General features: G+C 63.4%; 3 protein-coding genes and 4 non-coding genes across 12 annotated transcripts; 5 read left to right on the plus strand and 2 right to left on the minus strand.

The window, feature by feature from the left end:
* Window positions 1-19: 19 nt before the first annotated feature.
* On the minus strand, window positions 20-5,543 carry SNX17 (sorting nexin 17). 2 transcript variants are annotated; one of them, XM_015285015.4, is made up of 15 exons: window positions 5,389-5,543; window positions 4,781-4,855; window positions 4,487-4,604; window positions 3,996-4,060; window positions 3,774-3,884; window positions 3,434-3,524; window positions 3,258-3,345; window positions 2,522-2,591; window positions 2,315-2,407; window positions 1,962-2,165; window positions 1,686-1,808; window positions 1,464-1,541; window positions 1,201-1,275; window positions 871-912; window positions 20-770 (listed from the first exon to the last, which is right to left on the minus strand). In XM_015285015.4, the coding sequence occupies exons 1-15, from the start codon at window positions 5,446-5,448 to the stop codon at window positions 651-653; spliced, it is 1,413 nt and encodes a 470-aa protein (XP_015140501.1). In that variant the 5' UTR covers window positions 5,449-5,543; the 3' UTR covers window positions 20-650. The 2 variants fall into 2 exon arrangements, with proteins under 2 accessions (XP_015140501.1, XP_015140500.1); XM_015285014.4 differs by having other exon boundaries at window positions 1,686-1,823.
* Window positions 5,544-5,683: 140 nt separating this feature from the next.
* EIF2B4 (eukaryotic translation initiation factor 2B subunit delta) lies at window positions 5,684-9,983 on the plus strand. 2 transcript variants are annotated; one of them, XM_423512.8, is made up of 12 exons: window positions 5,684-5,845; window positions 5,916-6,054; window positions 6,567-6,776; window positions 6,952-7,034; window positions 7,258-7,349; window positions 7,534-7,648; window positions 7,977-8,053; window positions 8,249-8,351; window positions 8,891-9,018; window positions 9,159-9,339; window positions 9,422-9,602; window positions 9,735-9,983. In XM_423512.8, exons 1-12 carry the CDS (start codon window positions 5,705-5,707, stop codon window positions 9,935-9,937), a joined length of 1,653 nt encoding a protein of 550 aa, XP_423512.2. In that variant the 5' UTR covers window positions 5,684-5,704; the 3' UTR covers window positions 9,938-9,983. The 2 variants fall into 2 exon arrangements, with proteins under 2 accessions (XP_423512.2, XP_025004882.1); XM_025149114.3 differs by lacking the exon at window positions 5,684-5,845 and having other exon boundaries at window positions 5,927-6,094.
* A 670-nt stretch (window positions 9,984-10,653) lies between these two features.
* On the plus strand, window positions 10,654-10,817 carry LOC112532220. The gene has a single exon (XR_003074679.1). It is a non-coding gene; the product is annotated as a U1 spliceosomal RNA (small nuclear RNA).
* A 1,664-nt stretch (window positions 10,818-12,481) lies between these two features.
* LOC112532231 lies at window positions 12,482-12,645 on the plus strand. Its single transcript, XR_003074688.1, has one exon. It is a non-coding gene; the product is annotated as a U1 spliceosomal RNA (small nuclear RNA).
* A 1,661-nt stretch (window positions 12,646-14,306) lies between these two features.
* On the minus strand, window positions 14,307-14,470 carry LOC112532242. Its single transcript, XR_003074699.1, has one exon. It is a non-coding gene; the product is annotated as a U1 spliceosomal RNA (small nuclear RNA).
* A 438-nt stretch (window positions 14,471-14,908) lies between these two features.
* Window positions 14,909-20,098, plus strand: TMEM214 (transmembrane protein 214). Of its 4 annotated transcripts, none has more exons than XM_015285013.4 (16): window positions 14,909-15,247; window positions 15,713-15,863; window positions 16,062-16,196; window positions 16,544-16,626; window positions 16,786-16,891; window positions 17,224-17,305; window positions 17,418-17,519; window positions 17,908-18,049; window positions 18,132-18,223; window positions 18,358-18,406; window positions 18,466-18,594; window positions 18,685-18,802; window positions 18,896-18,992; window positions 19,250-19,418; window positions 19,506-19,657; window positions 19,769-20,098. In XM_015285013.4, the coding sequence occupies exons 1-16, from the start codon at window positions 14,930-14,932 to the stop codon at window positions 19,893-19,895; spliced, it is 2,052 nt and encodes a 683-aa protein (XP_015140499.2). In that variant the 5' UTR covers window positions 14,909-14,929; the 3' UTR covers window positions 19,896-20,098. The 4 variants fall into 4 exon arrangements, with proteins under 4 accessions (XP_015140499.2, XP_426216.3, XP_040553964.1 ...); XM_426216.8 differs by having other exon boundaries at window positions 18,481-18,594; XM_040698030.2 differs by lacking the exons at window positions 19,506-19,657; window positions 19,769-20,098 and adding an exon at window positions 19,071-19,174 and having other exon boundaries at window positions 19,250-19,391.
* A 236-nt stretch (window positions 20,099-20,334) lies between these two features.
* On the plus strand, window positions 20,335-20,407 carry TRNAA-AGC. The gene has a single exon. It is a non-coding gene; the product is annotated as a tRNA-Ala (tRNA).
* Window positions 20,408-20,469: the final 62 nt, after the last annotated feature.

Raw genomic sequence — 20,469 nt, forward strand, 5'->3', positions numbered from 1 at the left:
CCACAAGAGACAGCCCGGGTACCAATCAGGATCCATTTTAATCATCATCGCAGTATGTAAACATCGGTTACTGTCCATTAATGCTCTGGTCGGTCTGAGCAGCAGGAGATAGGTGGTTACAAGCCTAGATTACACTGGAGTCTACGAGCGGGTTAGAGACAGGGCTCTGCACAGAGCCCCACCAGAGACAGCTTACTGCACTCTGTCTCTGAGCAGAAACCTAAAGGCTAATTTGGCATTATGGAGCCTCGCGAGGGCCGCTCGGTGCCACCGGGCTGCTGCCAACACCCCCTGGGGCGGCCGCCTGCCCACGCAGTGGGCCAGGCCTGATGTAGGCCCAGGTCCTCCCAGGGTGAGAGAAGGGGGGGCTCTGCCCCTCCGGAGCTGGGCTGGGCTCCGCGACACCTGCTCCAGGGCTCGGCACCGGCACAGGCTGCCCCGTGGGAAGCCGGCAGCAGGAGGAGCTCAGCTGCCCCCAGCCTTGAAGGCAATGGTGGGTTGGGGATGCACTCCCCAGCCCTTGGGGAGCAGGGGAAGGTGGATGGTAGCAGGTGAGAGGCACGTTGATTGCAACCTGTCTGCAGGTCGTACATTCCTCGGCGAAGGCCCTGGGGCCCTCAGGCCAGTGCTGTCCTAGGAGGGGGGAGCGACTACAGATCTTCATCACCAATGCCCTCGAAGGCGTAATTGCCATGGAAGTCGTTAGCGCCCACATCATTAGCAGAGCTGGAGTGGCTGATCCCTCGCAGACTGACAGAGGTGAGTTTGCTCTGCGGAAGGAGGAGATGTGTTAGGGAGGATCCCCTACGTGCTCCAGCTCAGTCTCAGGGTGACCCACTGCACACACACACACACACACCCACAACTCACCGAGAGTTTGGCCATCGGCTCCCGGGAGGCGTCAGGCGAGTCCTGCAGGGACAGCACAGTCAGGCAGCATTATGTGTCACCCCCCCGTGCTCACTGCTCTTCTGTGCACCAGTCCTTGGCCAGTGCTGCCAACCCTCAAGGTGAGGCCTTGGGGTGCCCAGCCGCAATCGCCTATCTCCCTCAGGGACGGCGCCAGGGCCAACGTTTTCTCATCCCAAGGCTACAGGAGCGAGGCAACAGCCCTGCTGGTGGAACCTCTCTGGCTCTTGTACCTGACCCACAGCTAAGCATGCTGCAATCATCTCCCCACAGGGGCAGACTCGCACTCACCAGCAGTGGGGGTGACTTCACGGCTTGCTGGCTGTCCGAGCGCCGCAGGGCCCCATTCGCCCGCCGGCGGAACATCTGCAGGGGAGAAGCTGGACTCGTTAGCAGGGTCCCCATGGGTAGGTAGCTCCAAGAGCTGAGTTTCCCCCTGGGGATCCTTTAGCTGGCCCCATGCTGAGGAGGGCGAGCGAGGCCAAGCCTAGACCTCACAAAGTCACAGGGACAAGACGAGACCCGCCTAGACAATATGCTTACCCAACCCTTACCTTGCGGATGCTGCCACCTGACTTTTTCACCATCAGTTCATCCACCATGGATTGCAGGCAGATGCTCAGCATGATGGCCTACAAGAGAGAAGTGTTGTCAGACAGCGGCCTCACGCACCCCACGGCCTTCCCAACGCACCACGCTGAGCCCAGACCTGCGCTCTCCCTCAAACTGCCCCTCATTCTCACCCTTTTCTAATGCTGGTGTGCAGGCAGCCCTACCTGTGGACTGGTGATGGTGACCCACTGCAGCCGGTCCTTGCTCATGAGATACTCAAAAGCTAGCTCCAGCTTCACCTCCGACTTCCCTGGGCTGCTCCCTGAGGGACCATTGCTCATCGGCACCTGCACAGACACAAGCTGAGCCACGTGGGCCTTTCACCACTGCCAGTTCCCATGCCCCAAAAGGCTGAGACCATCCCCAGGCTTCCAGCCCAGCCAGCAGCCTTCCCGCTGGGTCCCAGCAGCCCTCCTCGTGCCCAGGAGCCAGGCACTCACCGAGGACGTGACCCGCCAGCACCGCATGCGCGTAACCTTGAAGCTGCCTTCCTTGATCTGCTCGCTCGGCAGCCGCACTTGGAAGTTGAGCTCGTTGTTGCCAGCGCTGACGACGACGTGGCATCCCTTCTCGGGGAAGTCCGTGACGCAGGGATCGAACTTGAGATAGCCGTAGTATTTCAGGGTCTGAGCCAGTCGGATGAACTGTGGGCAGAGCAGGGAAAATCAGCACCCACAGGCAGCTCCGTCGGTTGGAAAGCGGGCGCCAAGCTCAGCCCTGGGGCTCTTACGGGGCAGTGGGACCGGTCTGGAGCCCAGGACTACTCCAACCACAGCATCATGCCCTCCCCTACCTCCTTCTTGGAGACTTTTTCCTGCAGAGACTTGAGCTGCCGGTGCTGCTCCTTGTTGACAAGGATCCATCCATGCTCGATATCTGACACCGTCTATCGAGAAGCAGAGGCTGGTGAGCAGCTGGGCCCAAAGCCCTGAGAGCCGCAGAGCAGTCACTGGGGCTGCGTTGCCCCCTCCTCACCCCGCTGGGCCACACAGACCCTCACCTGTGCATACAACAAGTTGAGTCCCACATGATGCTCCATTACATCATCATCGTAGGAGGAGTCCCAGTAGCTGGAAGGGAACCACACGAGTCAGCTTCTTCCCCAGCTCCTGACAGCAGTGGGGAGAACACCGTCCTGCAGGCAGGGACGTGGAGCTGGGCTGCCCCCACAGCCCGCTCCCTTTCGCAGCCTTCAGCAGCCACATCCCGCTCACAGAACCGTGGGGGGGTCAGAAGGGACCTCTGGAGATCATCCAGTCCAACTCCCTGCTCAAGCAGGTTCCCTACAGCACGTCGCACAGGAAAGCATCCAGGGTAGTTTTGAACTGGGGAGCCCAGAACTGAGCCCAATGCTCCAGATGCCCAGGGCAGAACAGAGAGGAGGAGAACTCCTGTTGGCTCACGGTCAACCTTTGGTCAACTGTTGGTCAACCAGGACACCATCGACCTTCTGGGCCACAAAGGCACACTGCTGGCTCACAACGACCTACAGGCCACCAGCATGCCCAGGTCCTACTCTGCAGGGCTGCAACAGGCAGGCAGCACCATGTCTGGGAAAACGGACACGAGGACCAACCCCAGTGGGGCAGTCGAGTCCCAGCATCACGGGGGACACGCAGTGCATTTCCAGGTGGGTCAAAGCACCACATGGGTAGCAATGTCAGAAGTGGAAGGGTCCTTTTGCACCGCGGGGAGTCCTGGACACCACCCCCAGGTGCTGAGTGGCTGCAGCTCACCTCTTGCGCAGGATGATCCTGAACTCAGGGTTGTGTAGGCTGGTGACAGACACATATGGCAGCTCAAACTCCTGCAGCTTCCGCACGACTGCAGGGAAATGGCAGCTCAGCAGAGGCTCAGGGCTGGGGGAACCCACCAGGCCCTTGTGGGACTGCCCATAGCGTGCTCAACTCACATGAGAAAGCTCCATCCTTGGTCTCTCGCACCAGGAAGAGACTGAAGTAGCCAACCAGGTCATCGGGCAGATCCAGCTTGGAGGCCACAGCCTATGAGCGAGAGCAGGAGGTCACCACTGAGAGCTACAGTACCTCTGTACGTCACCCTGCAGCCTCCTGGAAGGATCCAGCCCAGGCACTTTGTGGGGAGCCAGGACCTCTGCCAAATGGGGGACAGGACAGGGGGGAACAAACGGAGAAGCCAAGGGATCGTGGCATCACAGAGCCCCACCGCTCCCCAGACCCCTCCCAAGGACAACCCTGCTCTGGAGCAAGGACAAAGCACAAGAGCTCTGGCACCTCAAGGACATCCTCCGTCTGGTCTGAGGTGAGGATGGTGACCTTGACCTTCTGGCCATTGGAAAGCAGCACTTCCAGCACCACCTCCTCTGTAGGGATCTGCTGCGTCTCCTGCAGAGAGAAGGGATTGGCAGCCGGGATTGGCAGCCCGGCCCCATCTGCCACCCACTCTGGGTCTGGGGGCCCATCACGTATCATCCCGGCCCGGCAGCTCCTTCCCACCTGCTGGGCCTTGCGCAGAAAGCTGTTGAAGGTCTCGCTGCCTCCCAGCGTCGGGTCCTGCCGCACTGGGATGGAAGCCGAGCAAGGAGAAGAGTTAGTTGGGAAAGCACGGGGCCCCACATCAACTTTCACCTGCTCTGCAGCCCCTCAGTGTTTGCACCCAGACAGAGCACCGTGCGCACACGGATGGCTGTGGTTTCCCTGCGGATGGGGGAGTCAGGGGGTGCACCTTTGCTGGAGTAGGGAAAGGGAAGGGGCTGGGGACAGAGGAGCAGCACTGGCGGCGCTGTGTATTGCGGGCCGACGTTCAGGGAACGACGCCAGCTATTATCAGAGCGCAGCCAGGAACACTGAGACGGAGTGCTGCAAGCTCAGCACTGCGGGAGGAAGGGGCCAACGTTGGGCCCGGGTGGCCGCAGGAAGGCAACCTGGGCAGTGCCACCGAGGCACCAAGCAGGGGAAGCGGCCCCGGGCTGCAGCACCCCGCTTACCAGCCTGCATGTACTTCTCCAGCTGTTCCCTGCGCTGCTCTACCTCCGCCGGGGTGAGCGTGAAGATCTTCTTCGGGGGGAAGGCCGGTACCACGTTCGTGCCATATTCTTTCCTTAGCTGGGAAGAAAGCGGAGCGCTGTGAGAGCCCTTGGAGAGACGGGGACGGCCCGGACACCCAACCGCAGCGACCCTCAGGGCTCTGCTGAGCGGAAGGGAGCCAAGACGGGGTGTCACGCAGCAGGCAGGGCCTGGCACAGCAGCTCCGCAGTGCCGCTTTCTGCCCTCCTCCCTACCTGCTCGTGCAGCCCCAGCAGCTGGCTGTAGCGCACCCGGCAGTGCAGCACCCCGTTCACGTGGATGTTGTAGGCCTGCGGCGGGGAGAGGAGCGGGTCAGAGCCGAACTGCGGCGTTCCCGGAGTCGCTCAGGTCGGAGAAGACCTCTCCGATCGCCCGGCCCATCCCAACGCCACCCCGTCGGTGCCCCCACCGCCTCCCCGGGCAGCCGTGCCGCCGCAGCGCCGCTCTTTCGGAGTCGAAACGGTCCTTAAGATCCAACCCGGAGCCCCTCCCGGCCGCGCCCCCCCGGCTCTCAGCCACCCGCGGTCCTCCAGCAGCGCGGCTCCGAGGCGCCGAGCCGGGGGCAAAGTCTGAAGGAAGCGCCGGGCCCGCACCGACGGCCGGGCGGCTCCGGGCGGCTCCGGGCCCCGCAGCGGGGCGGGAGGGCGTTCACCCCGCACGGAGCACGGCGGGAAGCGGGGACGGCCGGGCCGCGGCTCCCCGGTCCTCCCCGCTCTCGGCCGCCCCCCCCCCAACCCCGGGCGGGGCCGAACGGCGCCGCGCGGCGCCCCCGAGGGCCGCGAACCGCCCCCCCCCCCGGCCCCGCGGCAGCCGCCCCGCTCACCACGTAGGCGGCGCCGCCGTCGCCGGCGCGGGTCTCGGTCTCGGGGATGGAGAAGTGCATGGCGGGGTCGGGGCCGCGGAACCGGGGAGCGGGGCGGGGTGTGCGCCCGCCGCTACCGGCCGCGCTCCGCCGCCATCTCGGGCCCGGCGCTCCGCGGCACCGCCCCGCGGGGCCCACGCGATGGCGCTGCCCGGGAACCGCCCCGCTCCGCCCCGCGGTCGGACGGCCCGCCCCGCTCCGCGGCCGCTCGGCGCCCTCCGGCCGGCAGGGGGCGCTGTGAGCGGGCGGAGGGAGGGGGGCGGGGTCGGTGGGTGTCATGGCGGAGCGGGAGGCGCCGGGCGGTGAGCGCGAGCCGTGCCGGGCGAGCGGGGCGGCCCCGGGCCGGGGAGTCTCTCACGTCGCCCCCGTTCCAGGTGCGGGCCCCGGAGCGGCCCCGTCGGTGCCGGTGGTAGTGCAGGTGAGCGGGGCTTGAGGCGTCGGGCGGGGGAACGGCGAGGGGCCGGGGTTGCTTCACCGTGCGCCCTCAGGGCCCCGAGCTGTCCCGAGAGGAGAAGCTGCAGCTGAGGAAGGAGAAGAAACAGCAGAAGAAGAAGAAGAGGAACGAGAAGGGAACGGCGGCGGAGCCCCCGGAGCCGGGCACGGCGGCGGACCCCGCGCAGCCCCGCGGTGAGGGCCGTCCCCGGGGGGAGACTCGGGCAGCGCTGCGGTACGGCACAGCCGGGTGGGAGCGGCCCTCGGGGCGGGTGGGACCGCAGGGCGTCCCGTAGGGCCGTTCGCGGGGCCTTCTCCCCCTCCTCCTCGCAGGGATGCGGATACAGAGAGGCCTCGGCCCTCCTCCCCTGGAAACGGGGCTGTGCTGAGGGGCCCCGTGTCGCTGCACGGGGCTTCGTTCACCCCCACGTTGCCCGAGGAGGCTGTGGATGCCCCATCCCCGGAGGCATTCAAGGCCAGGCTGGATGTGGCTCTGGGCAGCCCGGTCTGCTGGTTGGCAGCCGTGCACGTAGTAGGGGGTTTGAAACTATGATCACTGTGGGCCATTTCACCCCAGGCCATTCTATGATTCCCAAAGGCAGGCTCTCACCCAAAGGAGCATCTCCCCACCGAGCCGCCCCACGCGCCGGGCCGTGTCTCCCAGCGATGGAGGCTGGGCACAGGCCTTCCCTTTCTGTCTCCTACAGTTACTCCTCACCCCGCGTCCCCTCCAGCCTCAGCCAATGCTCCCAACGACGGCGAGAAGCCCCCGGGGGGCAAAAGCAAAGCGGAGCTGCGAGCGGAGCGCCGGGCCAAGCAGGAGGCCGAGCGGGCCCAGAAGCAGGCCAAGAAAGCAGAGCTGGGGCAGGGAGCTGCGCCGGCCAAGCCCAGGCTGACCCCCACCGAGGCTCCGTCTGGTAAAGATGTCACTGCTGGGGTGCAGGGAGCTGCCGGGTGAGCGGGTCGGGGTCCTGGCACCGTTTCTGTGCCGTCCTGGCTACTGCCGTGCCTTGCGATTGGGGCGGCCTGGCTGGGATGTGGGCTACAACAGTTCGCTGCTGCCTCGTGCCACCTTCTCTGCTATCCTCGCAGTGGTAAAGCGGTTGCCAGAGCACGTGCAGGTGGATGACCCTGCTGCCCAGAGGAAGTTGGCCAAGAAACTGGAGCGCCAGCAGGTAGGAGGAGGGTTGGGCAGCAGGAGACGAGCTGCAGGGCTGTTCTGCCTCAGGCCCGTGTGCTGGGCGTCAGGTTCAGGCAGGGTGGGGAGTAGGGTTTGCCCTCTGCTGGGCACAGGGAACCTTTGATGTAAGCCAGGGTTGGGTGAGATCGGTGGTGTTGGAACAAGCAGGGCCGGATGGCAGCCTTGAACGAGTCGTCATTGCTGCTGTTTGGCGTTAGGTACCTCTGAGGCAGGACTATGGCACCAAGGTCAACCTGTTCTCCCACTTGCACCAGTACAGCCGGAAGAAGCCGCTGACACAGCAGATGAGGTATGTGGCCTCCTCAGCTCTGCTTCAGCCAGCCTGCCTGTTAAATGGTCACGGAGCAATGGGCTGACAGATCTTTTCTGTCAGCCCATCCCTCAGATTGCTTGTGGAGGGGCCTGAGCGTGCCTTAGCCTTTCCTGGGCTCTGAGCAGCAGAGCTGACAGCTCTCTCACCTCTGTCCCCTCAGCATCCCCTCCACAGTCATTCACCCAGCTGTGGTGCGCCTCGGCCTCCAGTACTCCCAGGGTATCATCAATGGTTCCAATGCCCGTTGCATCGCTCTGCTGGAAGTCTTCAAACAGGTATGGGGGCTGCCTACGCCCACCAGGCAGTAGGGATGTTACACCAGGTGCCAGCATCTCTTCCTCTCCCCCAGCTACTGGGGCTGTGGTTCTGCTCAGTCCTCTCCACACCTCTTTTCTCTGGCCTCAAGCATCCATCCTGCTAAGGCTCCTGTTCCAGTTGTGCAGATTTGAGTCCCAGAGCACCTTATTTCCCCCTCTGCAAAAATTCATCAAGCTGCGCAGCACACGCAGTGAGACAAGACACAGTGCCTGGTCTGCAAGCTCCTGGGGGAGGCTGGGCACGTGCAATGCCCGGCCAAACTCACTCTTGCTCTTCTTGTTTCAGCTGATTCGGGATTACTCCACTCCTCCTAATGAGGAGCTATCAAGGGACTTAGTGGCCAAGCTAAAGCCACACATCAGGTGAGGGGAATCAGTGCCAGAGTAGAGAGACTGATGTGGTCCGTCAGCCATCTCTCCGGGTTTTTGTTCCACTGGAGCTTTTCTGGGGCTTCGGTTCTGCCTCTCCAGCTGCCATCCCCAGCCCAGCTGCATCTTCCCTTTTTCTATTCTTGTCCTCCAGGCTACTCTGGAGCTAAGCACATTTCCTCTCTGCAGCTTCCTGAACCAGTGCCGGCCCCTCTCAGTCAGCATGGGCAATGCCATTAAGTTCCTCAAGAAGGAGATTTCATGTCTCCCTGACACCCTGAGAGAGGAGGAGGTGAGTGGCTGCACACGGACCGCTGGCTTCAGCCAAGCTGCTAGCATCTGTAGGCTGATGGGCTGGGGTTTGTCAGGAGCAAGGGTGTAAAATGGGGGAAGCTGAGCAGTCAGAGGGTGGTGATGCACTGAACAGGTTGCCCAAGGAGGCTGTGGATGCCTCGTTCCTGGAGGCATTCAAGGCCAGGCTGGATGTGGCTCTGGGCAGCCTGGTCTGCTGGTTGGCGACCCTGCACATAGCAGGGGGTTGAAACCAGATGATCATTGTGGTCCTTTTCAATCCAGGCCATTCTGTGATTCTATGAGGCTGCTGCAGAAAGAGCACGTGCAGTGCATAGCGAGGCACCGTGTTGTGCTGTTAGCCCTGTGCTGGGACAGGAGCTGGCCCTGCATGTTCTGCAGAGCCCCCGCTTGGGAGCAGAGCAGCACTCAGCAAACAGGCTGGGAGCAGGATGGGGCTCACGGGCAGTGCTGAGCTCACAGTCATCCCAGGTGGCAAAGGTCCAAATGATGCTGTTTGTCACGGTGCCGTCTCCCCAGGCAAAGGAGAAGCTGCAGGGCACAATTGACAACTACCTGCGGGAGAAGATTGTTCTGGCAGCTGAAGCCATTTCGAAATCCGCCTTTGAGAAGATAAACGACAACGATGTGATCCTGGTGTACGGATGGTAAGGGGCGACACCGCTCACGGTGAGGGCAGACCGCAGCTCTACCCCCATCGGGGCGGATAGGGGGGGCGGGTAGGCCTGGGAGGTTGGGGAGGGGGAAGCTGAGGCCAGGCAGAGCAGCCCCTTGAGGTCCCCAACAGCTCATCCCTGGTGAACCGCACGCTGTGCGACGCGCACACGCAGACGGACCGGACCTTCCGTGTCATCGTGGTGGACAGCCGGCCGCGGCTGGAGGGCAGGGAGACTCTGCGGCGCCTGGTGCGCCACGGCATCCACTGCACCTACGTGATGATCAACGCCATCTCTTACGTGCTGCCCGAGGTGAGGAGCGAGCTGGGTCGGCACGGGAGGCTGCAACGCCATCCTCTCGGCGCTGATGGCTCCCCGGTGCTTCCCCCTGCAGGTGTCCAAAGTGCTGCTGGGAGCCCACGCTCTGCTGGCCAACGGCTCCGTCATGTCTCGCGTGGGGACGTCGCAGATCGCGTTGGTCTCCAAGGCTTACAACGTGCCTGTGCTGGTGTGCTGCGAGACCTACAAGTTCTGCGAGCGGGTGCAGACGGACTCCTTCGTCTCCAACGAGCTGGGTATGGCTCTACCCCCTTTTTCCCACATAGGAGGGCGCAGACCCCCTCCCTCCCATCCTCCTGCTGGTCGGGATGGGCTGAAGTGTTGGGCCGTTCCCCTGCCCGGAGGTTCTGATCCCCCTCTCCCCGCAGATGACCCCGACGATCTGATCGTGCAGCGCAAGGGGCAGGCCCAGCTGGGAGGCTGGGCAGAGAACAAATCCTTGCGGCTCCTCAACCTGGTGTACGATGTGACGCCGCCTGACCTGGTGGATCTGGTGATCACAGACCTTGGCATGATCCCCTGCACCTCTGTGCCTGTCGTCCTGCGCGTCAAGAACGTGGATCAGCAGTAGGGGGGCAGCTGCACGGACCCCAATAAACCGAGCCCCGTGGTCGTAACCTGTGTCGTTGGTGTGGGTGTGGCAGAAGCCCAGGGACGTGGCGGCAGCCTGCGGCACCCTGGGCTCAGTTGTGCACCATCCTGGGCTGTGCAGCCCTGGGAGCTGCTGGCACACTGCATGCATGGAGTTCCTCCCAGCCTGCAGCTGCTGCAGGGGTACCCCAACCCCACTGCTGCCAGGACAGTTAGGGGGGTGGGGAGCCTGGGGCAGGAGCTGTAGGGGAGCTAGCATCTCTGGTCACACGGAGCCAGGAGGAGGGCTGGGAGGGCATAAATAAGTGGGGATGGGGTCACGGAATGATGCTGAGCCGGGTAGGGGTACAGCGGAGAGCGGCGGCACAGATGCACCGCAGCGTGAGCCGAGCGTGCGGAGGGGGCAGCGAAGGGGGCGTGGCCATGCAAATGAGGCAGCTGAACGCAGAGCAGCCCGGGCGGGGAGACTGCTGGATGTGGGTGGGGATATGCAAATTAAACAGCGCGCTGCATGACGGGAGCACCACATAGCAATAGTGGGAGCCTCACGTGGGCTGTCGTGGGTGCAGTGCGGGTCTCAGTGAGGGGATTAGAAGGGGCGGGCAGTGGGGCGGAGGTGACATCGGAGGATGGGAGTCGCCGTGAGGTGCGGGCTGGTGGCGGAGCGTGGGGAGCGGGGCGGGGCGAGAGCAAAGCATACTTACCTGGCAGGGGAGACACCATGATCAGGCAGGTGGTTTTCCCAGGGCGAGGCTCATCCCCTGCACTCCGGGTGTGCTGACCCCTGCGATTTCCCCAAATGCGGGAAACTCGACTGCATAATTTGTGGTAGTGGGGGACTGCGTTCGCGCTCTCCCCTGATTTTCACGGTGTAATAATAGAACAAGAAAGGGAACGTAAAGAAGGGGCTGCGAACGTGGCTTTACCAGAGTTGAGTTGTGCCCCACACACGTGGTGGCCTTGCTGATGGAGCTGCGGCGTCAGTGGATGAAGGAAGAGCAACCGATGTTACCTACCTGGACTTGTGCAAAGCGTTTGACACTGGAGAAGAATGGATCTGATGGATGGACTGCTTGCTGGGTAGGAATTGGCTGCAGGGCTGCACTGAGAGCTGTCAGCGGCTCAGCGTCCAATGGAGACTGCTGACCAGAAGCGTTCCTCGGGGATTGGTGCCGGGACCGGCGCTGTTTCACGTCCCTGTAGGCGACGTGGGCAGTGGGATCGAGTGCGCCCTCAGCAGTCTGCAGGTGACACCGAGCTGAGCGGTGCAGCTGACACGCGAGGGGGAAGGGATGCCATCCAGAGGGCCCTGGGATGGCTGGAGGGGTGGGCCCATGCCAACCTCATGGAGTTCAACAAGGCCAGGGGCAAGGTCCGGTGTCTGGGTTGCAGAGACTCCACGTGAGCCGGCAGTGTGCGATTGCAGCCCAGAAGGCCAACTGTATCCTGGGCTGCATCAAGAGAAGTGTGACCAGCAGGGCGAGGGAGGGGATTCTGCCCCTCTGCTCCGCTCTCCTGAGACCTCACCTGCAGTACTGCGTCCAGTTCTGGAGCCGTCAGCACAAGGAGGACACGGAGCTGTTGGAGAGGGTCCAGAGGAGGGCCGCGAAGATGATCAGAGGGCTGCAGCACCTCCACTACAGAGACGGGCTGAGGGAGCTGGGGCTGTGCTATGTGGAGAAAAGAAGGCCCTGAAGAGACCTCACAGCAGCCTTGCAGTACCTGGAGGGGCCTACAGGAAAGCTGGGGAGGGACTTTTTATAAGGGCAGGATGAGGGGAAATGGCTTTAAACTGGAAGAGGGCAGATTTAGACCAGATATCAGGAAGAAATTCTTTGCTGTGAGGGTGGTGAGACACTGAACAGGTTGCCCGGTGAGGCTGTGGATGCCCCCCTGCATGGAAGCATTCCAGGCCAGGCTGTATGGCTGTGAGCAACCTGGGCTAGAGGGAGGTGACCCTGCCTGCAGCAGGGGGTTGGAACTACATGAGCTTAAAGGTCCCTTCCAACCCAAACCATTCAACGGTACGGCGTTCTGAGAACACCGATCTGCATAGCGATCTGCACGGCCCCGCCCCATCCCGCCCCGTGCCGAGGCCCCGCCCCGCAGCCCCTCCACCCGAGCGGTACCGCCGGGCCCGCGGCCTTCGGGACGGCGGTACCGGAAGTGGGGATCAGCCGCGGCACGGAGACGCTGCAGTGCGATTGGCTGCCGCCGGAGGGGCGGGGCCATGCAAAGCAGCGAGCGCCGAGGCACCGTTGTGAGCGGGGCTGCGGCGGGGGGGCGTGGCCATGCAGATCGCTATGCAGATCGGGGTGCAGAGCGCTCCCCGCGCGGCATGCCGGGAGCGCTACGCCACGAACGGAACCCGCGTGGACAGCCGTGGGCAGCGCGTGGGCTGCGGCGTGGGGATCCGGGATGGGTGCGGAGTGGGGCGGGGCGGAACAGCGCTTTGGGGCGCAGGTCGCCGTGCGGTACGGGCTGGTGGCGGGGCGTGGGGGGCGGGGCGGGGCGAGAGCAAAGCATACTTACCTGGCAGGGGAGACACCATGATCAGGCAGGTGGTTTTCCCAGGGCGAGGCTCATCCCCTGCACTCCGGGTGTGCTGACCCCTGCGATTTCCCCAAATGCGGGAAACTCGACTGCATAATTTGTGGTAGTGGGGGACTGCGTTCGCGCTCTCCCCTGACTTATGTTGTCCAATAACAGATGAAGTTCTTATCCATTTCCCACCCCGCGCTCCCCGCACACCTCGGCTGGGCCGGCAGATCAGAGAATCGGAGAACTGCTCGGGTTGGAAAGGACCTCAGAGATCACTGCAGCCCAACCACAGTACCCCAACTCTTAACAGCCCTCCGCTAAATCATATCTCTGAGCACCGCATCCAAACGGCTCTTAAACACATCCAGGGATGGTGACTCAGCCACCTCCCTGGGAGCCCATTCCGGTGCTTAACCACCCTTTCTGTAAAGAAGTGTTTCCTGATATCCAACCTAAACTGACCCTGGTGCAACTGGAGGCCATTTCCCCTCGTCCTGTCAGCTGTCAGCAGTGAGAAGAGACCAACCCCGCTCTCGCTGTAAGCACCTTTCAGGTACTGGAAGAGAGCAATAAGGTCTCCCCTCAGCCTCCTCTTCCCCACACTAAACAGCCCCAGCTCCCTCAGCCTCTCCTCACAGGGCTGACTTTCCAAGCCCTTCACTGGCCTCGCTGCCCTTCTCTGGACCTGCTTCGGTACCTCCACGTCCTTCTTGTACTGAGGTGCCCAAAACTGAACACAGCACTCGAGGTGAGGCCTCACCGATGCCGAGTACAGGGCAGGATGACTTCCCCAGTGCTGCTCACCACACCGTTCCTGATCCAAGCCAGGATGCCATTGGCCTTCTTGGCCACCTGGGCACACTGCTGGCTCGCATTCAGCCCACTGTCCAACAGTACCCCAAGGTCCCTTTCCATCAGGCAGCTTTCCAGCCACACCTCCCCAAGCCTGTAGGGTTGCCTGGGGTTGCTGTGACCAAAATGCAGGACCCAACACGTGGCCCTATTGAAACTCACGCAGTTTACCTCGGCCCATCGATCAGTCTATCCAGGCCCCTCTGCAGTGCCCTTCTCCCCTCTGGCAGATCAACTCTCCCTCCCAGCGTGGCGTCGTCTGCAAACGTACTGAGGGTGCACTCAATCCCCTCGTCAACGTCATCAACGAAGACGTTAAACAGAAGCGGCCCCAGCACTGAGCCCTGGGGGACACCGCTCGTGACCGGCCGCCAACTGCATTCAGCTCCACCGAGCGCGACTCTTTGGGCCCGGCCATCCAGCCCGCGCTTCACCCAGCGCAGCGTACGCCCATCCAGGCCGTGGGCAGCCGGCTGCTGCACGAGATGTCGTGGGGGACAGCGCCAAAGGCCTTCCTGAAGTGCAGGTAGACCTCACCGACAGCCCGACCCCCACCCACTAAGCGGGTCACCTTGTCACAGAATGACATCAGGTTTGTCAGACGGGATCTACCGTTGGTAAAGCCACGCTGACTGGGCCCGATCCCCTGCTTGACCTTTGACTGGTCCACGATGGTTCCCGAGATGGTTCCTTCCATAACCTCCCCGGACACCGAGGTGAGAGCGATCGATAGGCCCGGAGCTCCCAGGATCGGCTTTCCGGCCCTCTTTGCGGACGGGCGGCGCATTCGCCGCATCCGCGCGGGGCGGCCGCGTTCCCCCACACAGCGCGCAGAGCGGGCGCGGAACGGAGCGAGGCGGGAACCGCACAGCGCTGTGAGGGGGCAGCGGGAGCGCTGTGCGACGGCGGCGGGGGGGAGAAATTATTACCTTTCTCTGCTGTTACACCACGCAAATCAGGGGAGAGCGCGAACGCAGTCCCCCACTACCACAAATTATGCAGTCGAGTTTCCCGCATTTGGGGAAATCGCAGGGGTCAGCACACCCGGAGTGCAGGGGATGAGCCTCGCCCTGGGAAAACCACCTGCCTGATCATGGTGTCTCCCCTGCCAGGTAAGTATGCTTTGCTCTCGCCCCGCCCCGCTCCCCACGCCCCGACACCAGCCCGTACCGCACGGCGACCCGCACCCCGTGGCACCGTCCCCCTCGGCTCCCCTCCCCGCTCCTTCCGTACCCACGCCGAAGCTACGCTTCGCTCAGGGGAGATCGAGGGGCGGACATTGGCAGCGCGGGGTGGTGCTCCCGTCATGCAGCGCGCGGTTTAATTTGCATATCCCCGCCCCCTACCATAGCCGGTACCATAGCCTTACCACCGCTTCTTTAGCACGCCCTTTTCGCGCTCATCCCTTCAATGTGGGGCGGGGCGCGCCGGCGGCTCACGTGACCCGGCAGAGGGGGCGGGCGCAGACGTGGCGAGCGGCGCGCGGGGCACGTGTCCTCGGGCTCGACCAATCGGAGGGCGCGGTGTGCGCTTGCGCAGTGCCGCCCCGGCGCCGTGCGCTCCGCTCCCTCCGGCGGCGATGGCGGCGGTGAGCCCGGCCTCGGCGGGCGGCGGCCGCTGGGAGGTGGTGCGCAGGGGGCGGCGCCCCGCGGGACGGCCTCGGGATCCCCCCACGGCCCCCGGAGCGCCCATCGCCACCACCGAGACCCTTTTCGAGCTCGGCTTCGAGCGCGCCCCGCGCCGCGCGGCCCGGGAGGCGGCGGCCGAACCGCAGCAGCAACAACAACAGCAGCAGCAGCAGCGGCGACAGCAGTCCGGGAAGGGCGCTCGGAAGGCGGCCGGGGATGGCGGCTCCAGGCCTGGGCGGTTCCGCTCCCTGGAGGAGGCGCTCAGAGCTGTGAGTGGGGCGGGGGGGGGCGGCTGCAGTGCGGGAGGGGCGGCCCAGCAGAGCAGCCCAGCATACCAACCCAGTATAGAGACAGCGCTGCCGTGATGGTGTTTCCATTGCTGCTGTGTCATGGAATCATAGAATGGCCTGGGTTGAAAAGGACCACAATGACATCTGGTTTCAACCCCCTGCTATGTGCAGGGTCGCCAACCAGCAGCCCAGGCTGCCCAGAGCCACATCCAGCCTGGCCTTGAATACCTCCAGGGATGGGGCATCCACAGCCTCCTTGGGCAGCCTGTTCCTGTGTGTCCCGAGGTCAGAGCTGTCATGTAGGTGATAGGCACAATGCTTGTGTTCCTCAGTGACCCTCCTTAACTTAAAGAAAGCACATTTGGAGCACAGAACGCAGCACGTGGGGTGGGAAAGGGGCCACAGTCTCGGCCCCACACATCTCAGAGCTGCCTCTCGTCACAGCTCAACGTGGCTGACCTGCAGAAGGAGCTGGACAAGAGCCAGAGCATGTTCCCAGAGAACCCCTCAGTCTGGGTGAAGGACCTGGCCGGCTGCCTCAACTACAAACTGCAGGCTCCCAAGAGTGACCCGACGCTCAGCCAGTACGCCCACGGTCAGTGTTGCAATGGGGGGAGGTTGTTGGGGCTCTGTGTGCTGCGTGGCTTCTCCGTGGTGCTGCAGGAATATAGTATAGAGATGAATTGCTCCTGATATTTGTCTTGCTGGGTCTTCCTTTTACGCATCACCCAGTGGTACACCCTGTCCAGTCTGCTCTCGCTCAGTTCCTCTTTACCTGTTGTGTTGCCTGCAGATTATCCTTACTGTCTCGTGAGTAAAGAGCTGAAGAACGCCATCAGATCCCTGCTGGGAAAGTCTTCTGGTGTGCTGGAGCTTTTCTTTGATCACTGCATTTACACCATGCTGCAGGAGCTGGACAAGACCCCCGGTGAGCACCCATTCTGCAGAGTGGCCTGGTGCTGGTGGGGGTTCTGATGTGGGAATGCTTTTGCTGCTTGCTGCCTGTGCTGGGAGCAGCACTCCGTGTGGGGTGAGGAAGGAAGCTGTGGGCCAGGCTTGTTGGCTCTGGCACAGCGTCAGCCCTACAGCGTTGCTGTGGAGAACTTGGTGCAGACACATCCTGAAGGTGCTTTGGGGCAGTGGCACCACAGTCACCATCCCAGTGCCCAGTGGGATTCACCCGGTGCCTGGAGCAGCTGCAGCATTCCTAGCAGCACAGTGGGGCTGTGGATGACTAGCAGAAAGTAGCTTAACCTCATCCATTTGCTGTTCCAGGGGAGTCCCTACACGGGTACAGGATCTGCATCCAGGCCGTGCTGCTGGAACGGCCTAAAATTGCTACCACCAACCTGGGCAAGGTGAGCTGGCTGCACGCTGCCCACCTGAGATCCCGGGCAGTTCAGCTCTGCCTGCTTCCCTGAGTCCCTGTGACCCCGTCCCCACATGTCACAGCATGGTGCTGGGGTGGGACAGATGGACACCCGGCCCCTCTGAGCCACCCCTCTTTGCTTCCCCAGTATCTGGAGCTGCTGCGCTCGCACCAGAACCGGCCGGCCAAATGCCTGACCATCCTGTGGGCTCTGGGGCAAGCTGGCTTCACCGACCTGGCTGAGGGCCTGAGAGGTGAGAGCCTGTGTGCCCTGATCGGGTCCCGTCTGCCTGGAGAGGCTCCCGTGAACTGCTCATCCCTTGTGTGTTGTGTCTGTGTCTGTGCCTGGGCCATATACGTCAAACATTAGCTGCTACTGCCATCAGAGAGGGAGTGTGTTTATAGATGTGTAAACACACCAGGGCTATTCAGTGTCCCCACTGTAAACACTGGGAAGTGCTTTATTATTTTCCCCGCTGCTGGAGCTCAGCCAGCAGAACCCATTGCTGACAGTGAAGCACGCGTGGCTCTCATGCTGGCCGCGGTCCCGGCGCTGCCAGCACCAGGCTGATGCTTCCCTCCACAGTGTGGCTCGGTGTGATGCTCCCCGTGCTCGGCATCAAGGCTCTCTCCCCATACGCTGTCTCCTACCTGGACCGCCTGCTGACGTGAGTTACCCTTTGGGTTTATGTCTGGACAAGGGCAGAGCCTGCTGGGCTGCGGCGGCCCTCCGTCCGTGTCATGCACATGGAGAGTGTTTGTGCTCCCTCTGCTTTGCAGGGTGCACCCAAACCTGACCAAAGGCTTTGGCATGATTGGACCCAAGGATTTCTTTCCCCTCCTGGATTTTGCCTTCATGCCCAACAATTCGCTGTCACCCAGGTAGGGCTGTGCCACCCAGCAACGTGCAGAGCCCCGTGTGGTGTGGGGGCAGCGTTCCAATCCCGGTGCTTCTCTGTACTGTGTGGGACATGCAGCTCCTGGTGCCCCTGGGGGGGGGCTGTGAGATGGTAGTGGGGAGATCAGAGGGCTGGGAGAAACCCAATGGCAGCAGGGAGGGAGGAGCTGGCAGTTAGCTGTACGTGGTGGAGGCAGCTGTCCCCAGGCAACCCTTAGTGTGTCTCCGGAGCTGTTTGGGGAGCTCAGAGCAGGGTGAGCTGGGAACGTTGCCCTCTTCTGTCACACTGTGGGCTCAGGGACAGCTGAGCCGAGTCGCGCTGCGGGGAGCACGAGGGGCGATGTGGGGGTGCACAGGCAGCACCTTTCTCAGCCTGCAGGAGCAGCTGCGGCGGCTGTACCCACGCCTGAAGGTGCTGGCTCTGGGCGCGAGGCCGGAGACGACGCTGCACACTTACTTCCCCTCCTTCCTGTCCCGAGCCACGCCGAGCTGCCCGCCTGCCATGAGGAAGGAGGTGAGAGGGGGGGCTGAGGGCTGACGGGTCTTTGTGCATCCTGGGGGCAGTGCGGCGGCAGCAGGCGTGGTTCTCCCTGCAGCTCCTCACCTCTATGAGCCAATGCCTGAGCGTGGACCCGCTGAGCTTCAGCGTCTGGAGGCAGCTCTACACCAAGCACCTCTCCCAGTCCAGGTGGATGCAGCGGGCAGTGCTCCAGGCTCTCGCCGTGTCTGGCCTGGCTGCCCAGTGTGCTTTGGCACAGCACTGGGGAGCACACGCGTTGCTGCTGAGTGCCAACTGCACCCTGCTTTCCTTCTGCCCCGCAGTTTGCTCCTCAACCATCTGCTGGAGTCCTGGGACAGCGGCAGCAGGAAGGTAGGAGCGAGCCGTGAGGGGCTGGGTGCCCAATGCCCAGCTCCCACCGACCACTGCAGCTCTGCTGTCCCCAGGCACGCCAGGCCCTGCAGGAGACCGTTCGCTCCTTCAAGGTGACCAACGAGGAGCTGGTTGCGAAGGGACCTGGCAGCCAGCAGGACGTGGCTGCGTGTGACACTGCCTGCAAGGTGAGCGGTGCCTCCGTGCCGGGCTGGGGCCGCTCTCTCCCTCCCGAGGCCGTGGGCACGGTGTGAAGGGGCCGTTTTGCTACTTGCCAGCTGCTGCTGCAGAAGCTGAAGGGCCGGGGCTTCCCCTGGTCCCGGCTGCTTCTCGTCCTCCTGGTGTTCGCCGCCGGTTTCCTCATACACGACATCCGGACACACGGCTCTCTGCAGGGTACGGGAGCCTCTGAGTCCCCTCTGAGTCCCCCCCAGGGAGAAACCACCCGGGGGCAGAGCTCGTGCTCAGCTTGCTGCTCTCTCCTTGCAGCCTCCGCCTCTGCCCACGCGCTCCGTTCCTCCGGCCTCCTCCCCGCCTGGCAGCACGCGTGGCACAAAGCGGCCCACTTCTCCCTGGAGGGCTACAGGTCAGTGTCCCCGGCGCTCGGCAGCGCTGCGGCTGAGAGCTGTGAAGTGGCTCACGCAGCACAAAGTGATTTCTGTAGGGAGCCCTTTATGCTCGGGAAGCGTTCCCCGGGTGCTCCTGGAAGTGCTTTTCAGCTCAGCTCTTGAGTTCTCCCGTTCCCTTGGCTGCGCCAACGGTCTCCAGGTACACGTGTGCTCCCGTGGCTTTGCCGTCGGTGCCGGCGCGCCCGGCGCGGCCTCAGCCTGCGTTCCCTTGCAGGTGGTTGGAGAGGACGCTGCCCGCCTGCTGCTCCCGTGCCGCGGCTCTCCTGCAGCCCACCCTGCAGCCGCTGTGGGCCAAGGCGGCCGAGCTGGCCGTGCACGTCAGCAAGCAGTGCTCCACGTACCTCTCCTGGGCCGGGGAGCATCTGCCCTGGCTGCTGGAATGGGTGAGGATGAGCGGTGCCCGAGGCTGAGGGCGTGCGAGGCTGCTCTGCTCCCACTGCGAGCCTCCGACCTCTTCTCTCTCCCCCCAGTTGCAGTCCCGGCTCCCCGACGCTGTCCTGCACGTGGCCGAGTGCATGCGGGAGCTGCTGCTCTTCCTGCTGCGCAGCTGCCTGCTGCCGCTCCTGGAGCACGTGGCCGCCGCCCTGCAGCGCGGATGGAAGAGCTGTGTGGATGCCTGCAAGTGAGCAGCGCCCTTTGGGCCCGGCCGTGGGGCCGTGCTGCTGCCCCCCTCCTACGCCTGTGGGGCTCGGTGGGGATGCTGCCATGCACGTAACCGTTCTCTCTTTGGCAGCGGCGAAGCGTTGTGGGACTGCGTGAGGGAGCACCTGAGCAGCTTTACCTATTCGTCCTGGATCTACCTGCACAACACAACCGTCGCCCTCAAGAACTGGGCCCTGGCTATGATTTCTGGACACTGAGCTGCCCCCGGGCCGGGGGGACACGCTGTGCAGCCGCCCCTGCTGCTGCCACCGGGGCTCGTCTGCCCCCTGTCCCCGTGGGGTCGCTGTGGCCGTCGTGGCGGCACGCAGTCGGCTGTCGCTGGGTGTCCTCATCCTGGGGGCTGAGCGGTGTCGGGACGTTTCCCTCCCGCCCCGAGGCAATGAATGGGCTCTGCACCTCCCGTCTCTGTGTGCCTTTGTCCGGCGTCGCTGCTGGGGGAGAGAAGGGAGGGGGTGGCTGGAGGGGAAGGGCCGATGGGTGGAGGGATGGGTTGGCGCCCCCGGGACCGCGCTCGCTGCCCCGTTCCCTTTCCCGGCACTGTTGTGGGTGGCGCAGTTAATAACGGTGGTGTCGGATCCGCCCCGCCCTCGGCAGCGCAGGGATAAGGGCGGTGACTCAAACCTGAGCTTCCAGAGTGGGGGATTAGCTCAAATGGTAGAGCGCTCGCTTAGCATGCGAGAGGTAGCGGGATCGATGCCCGCATCCTCCAGTTTTGCTCCAGCCGTGCGCGCGTCCACGTCTGCGTGGGCACACACTGCGCCCGTGGGCTCC

This window comes from Gallus gallus, chromosome 3 (genome assembly GCF_016699485.2).
Source record: "Gallus gallus isolate bGalGal1 chromosome 3, bGalGal1.mat.broiler.GRCg7b, whole genome shotgun sequence".
Taxonomy (NCBI): Eukaryota; Metazoa; Chordata; class Aves; order Galliformes; family Phasianidae; genus Gallus; species Gallus gallus.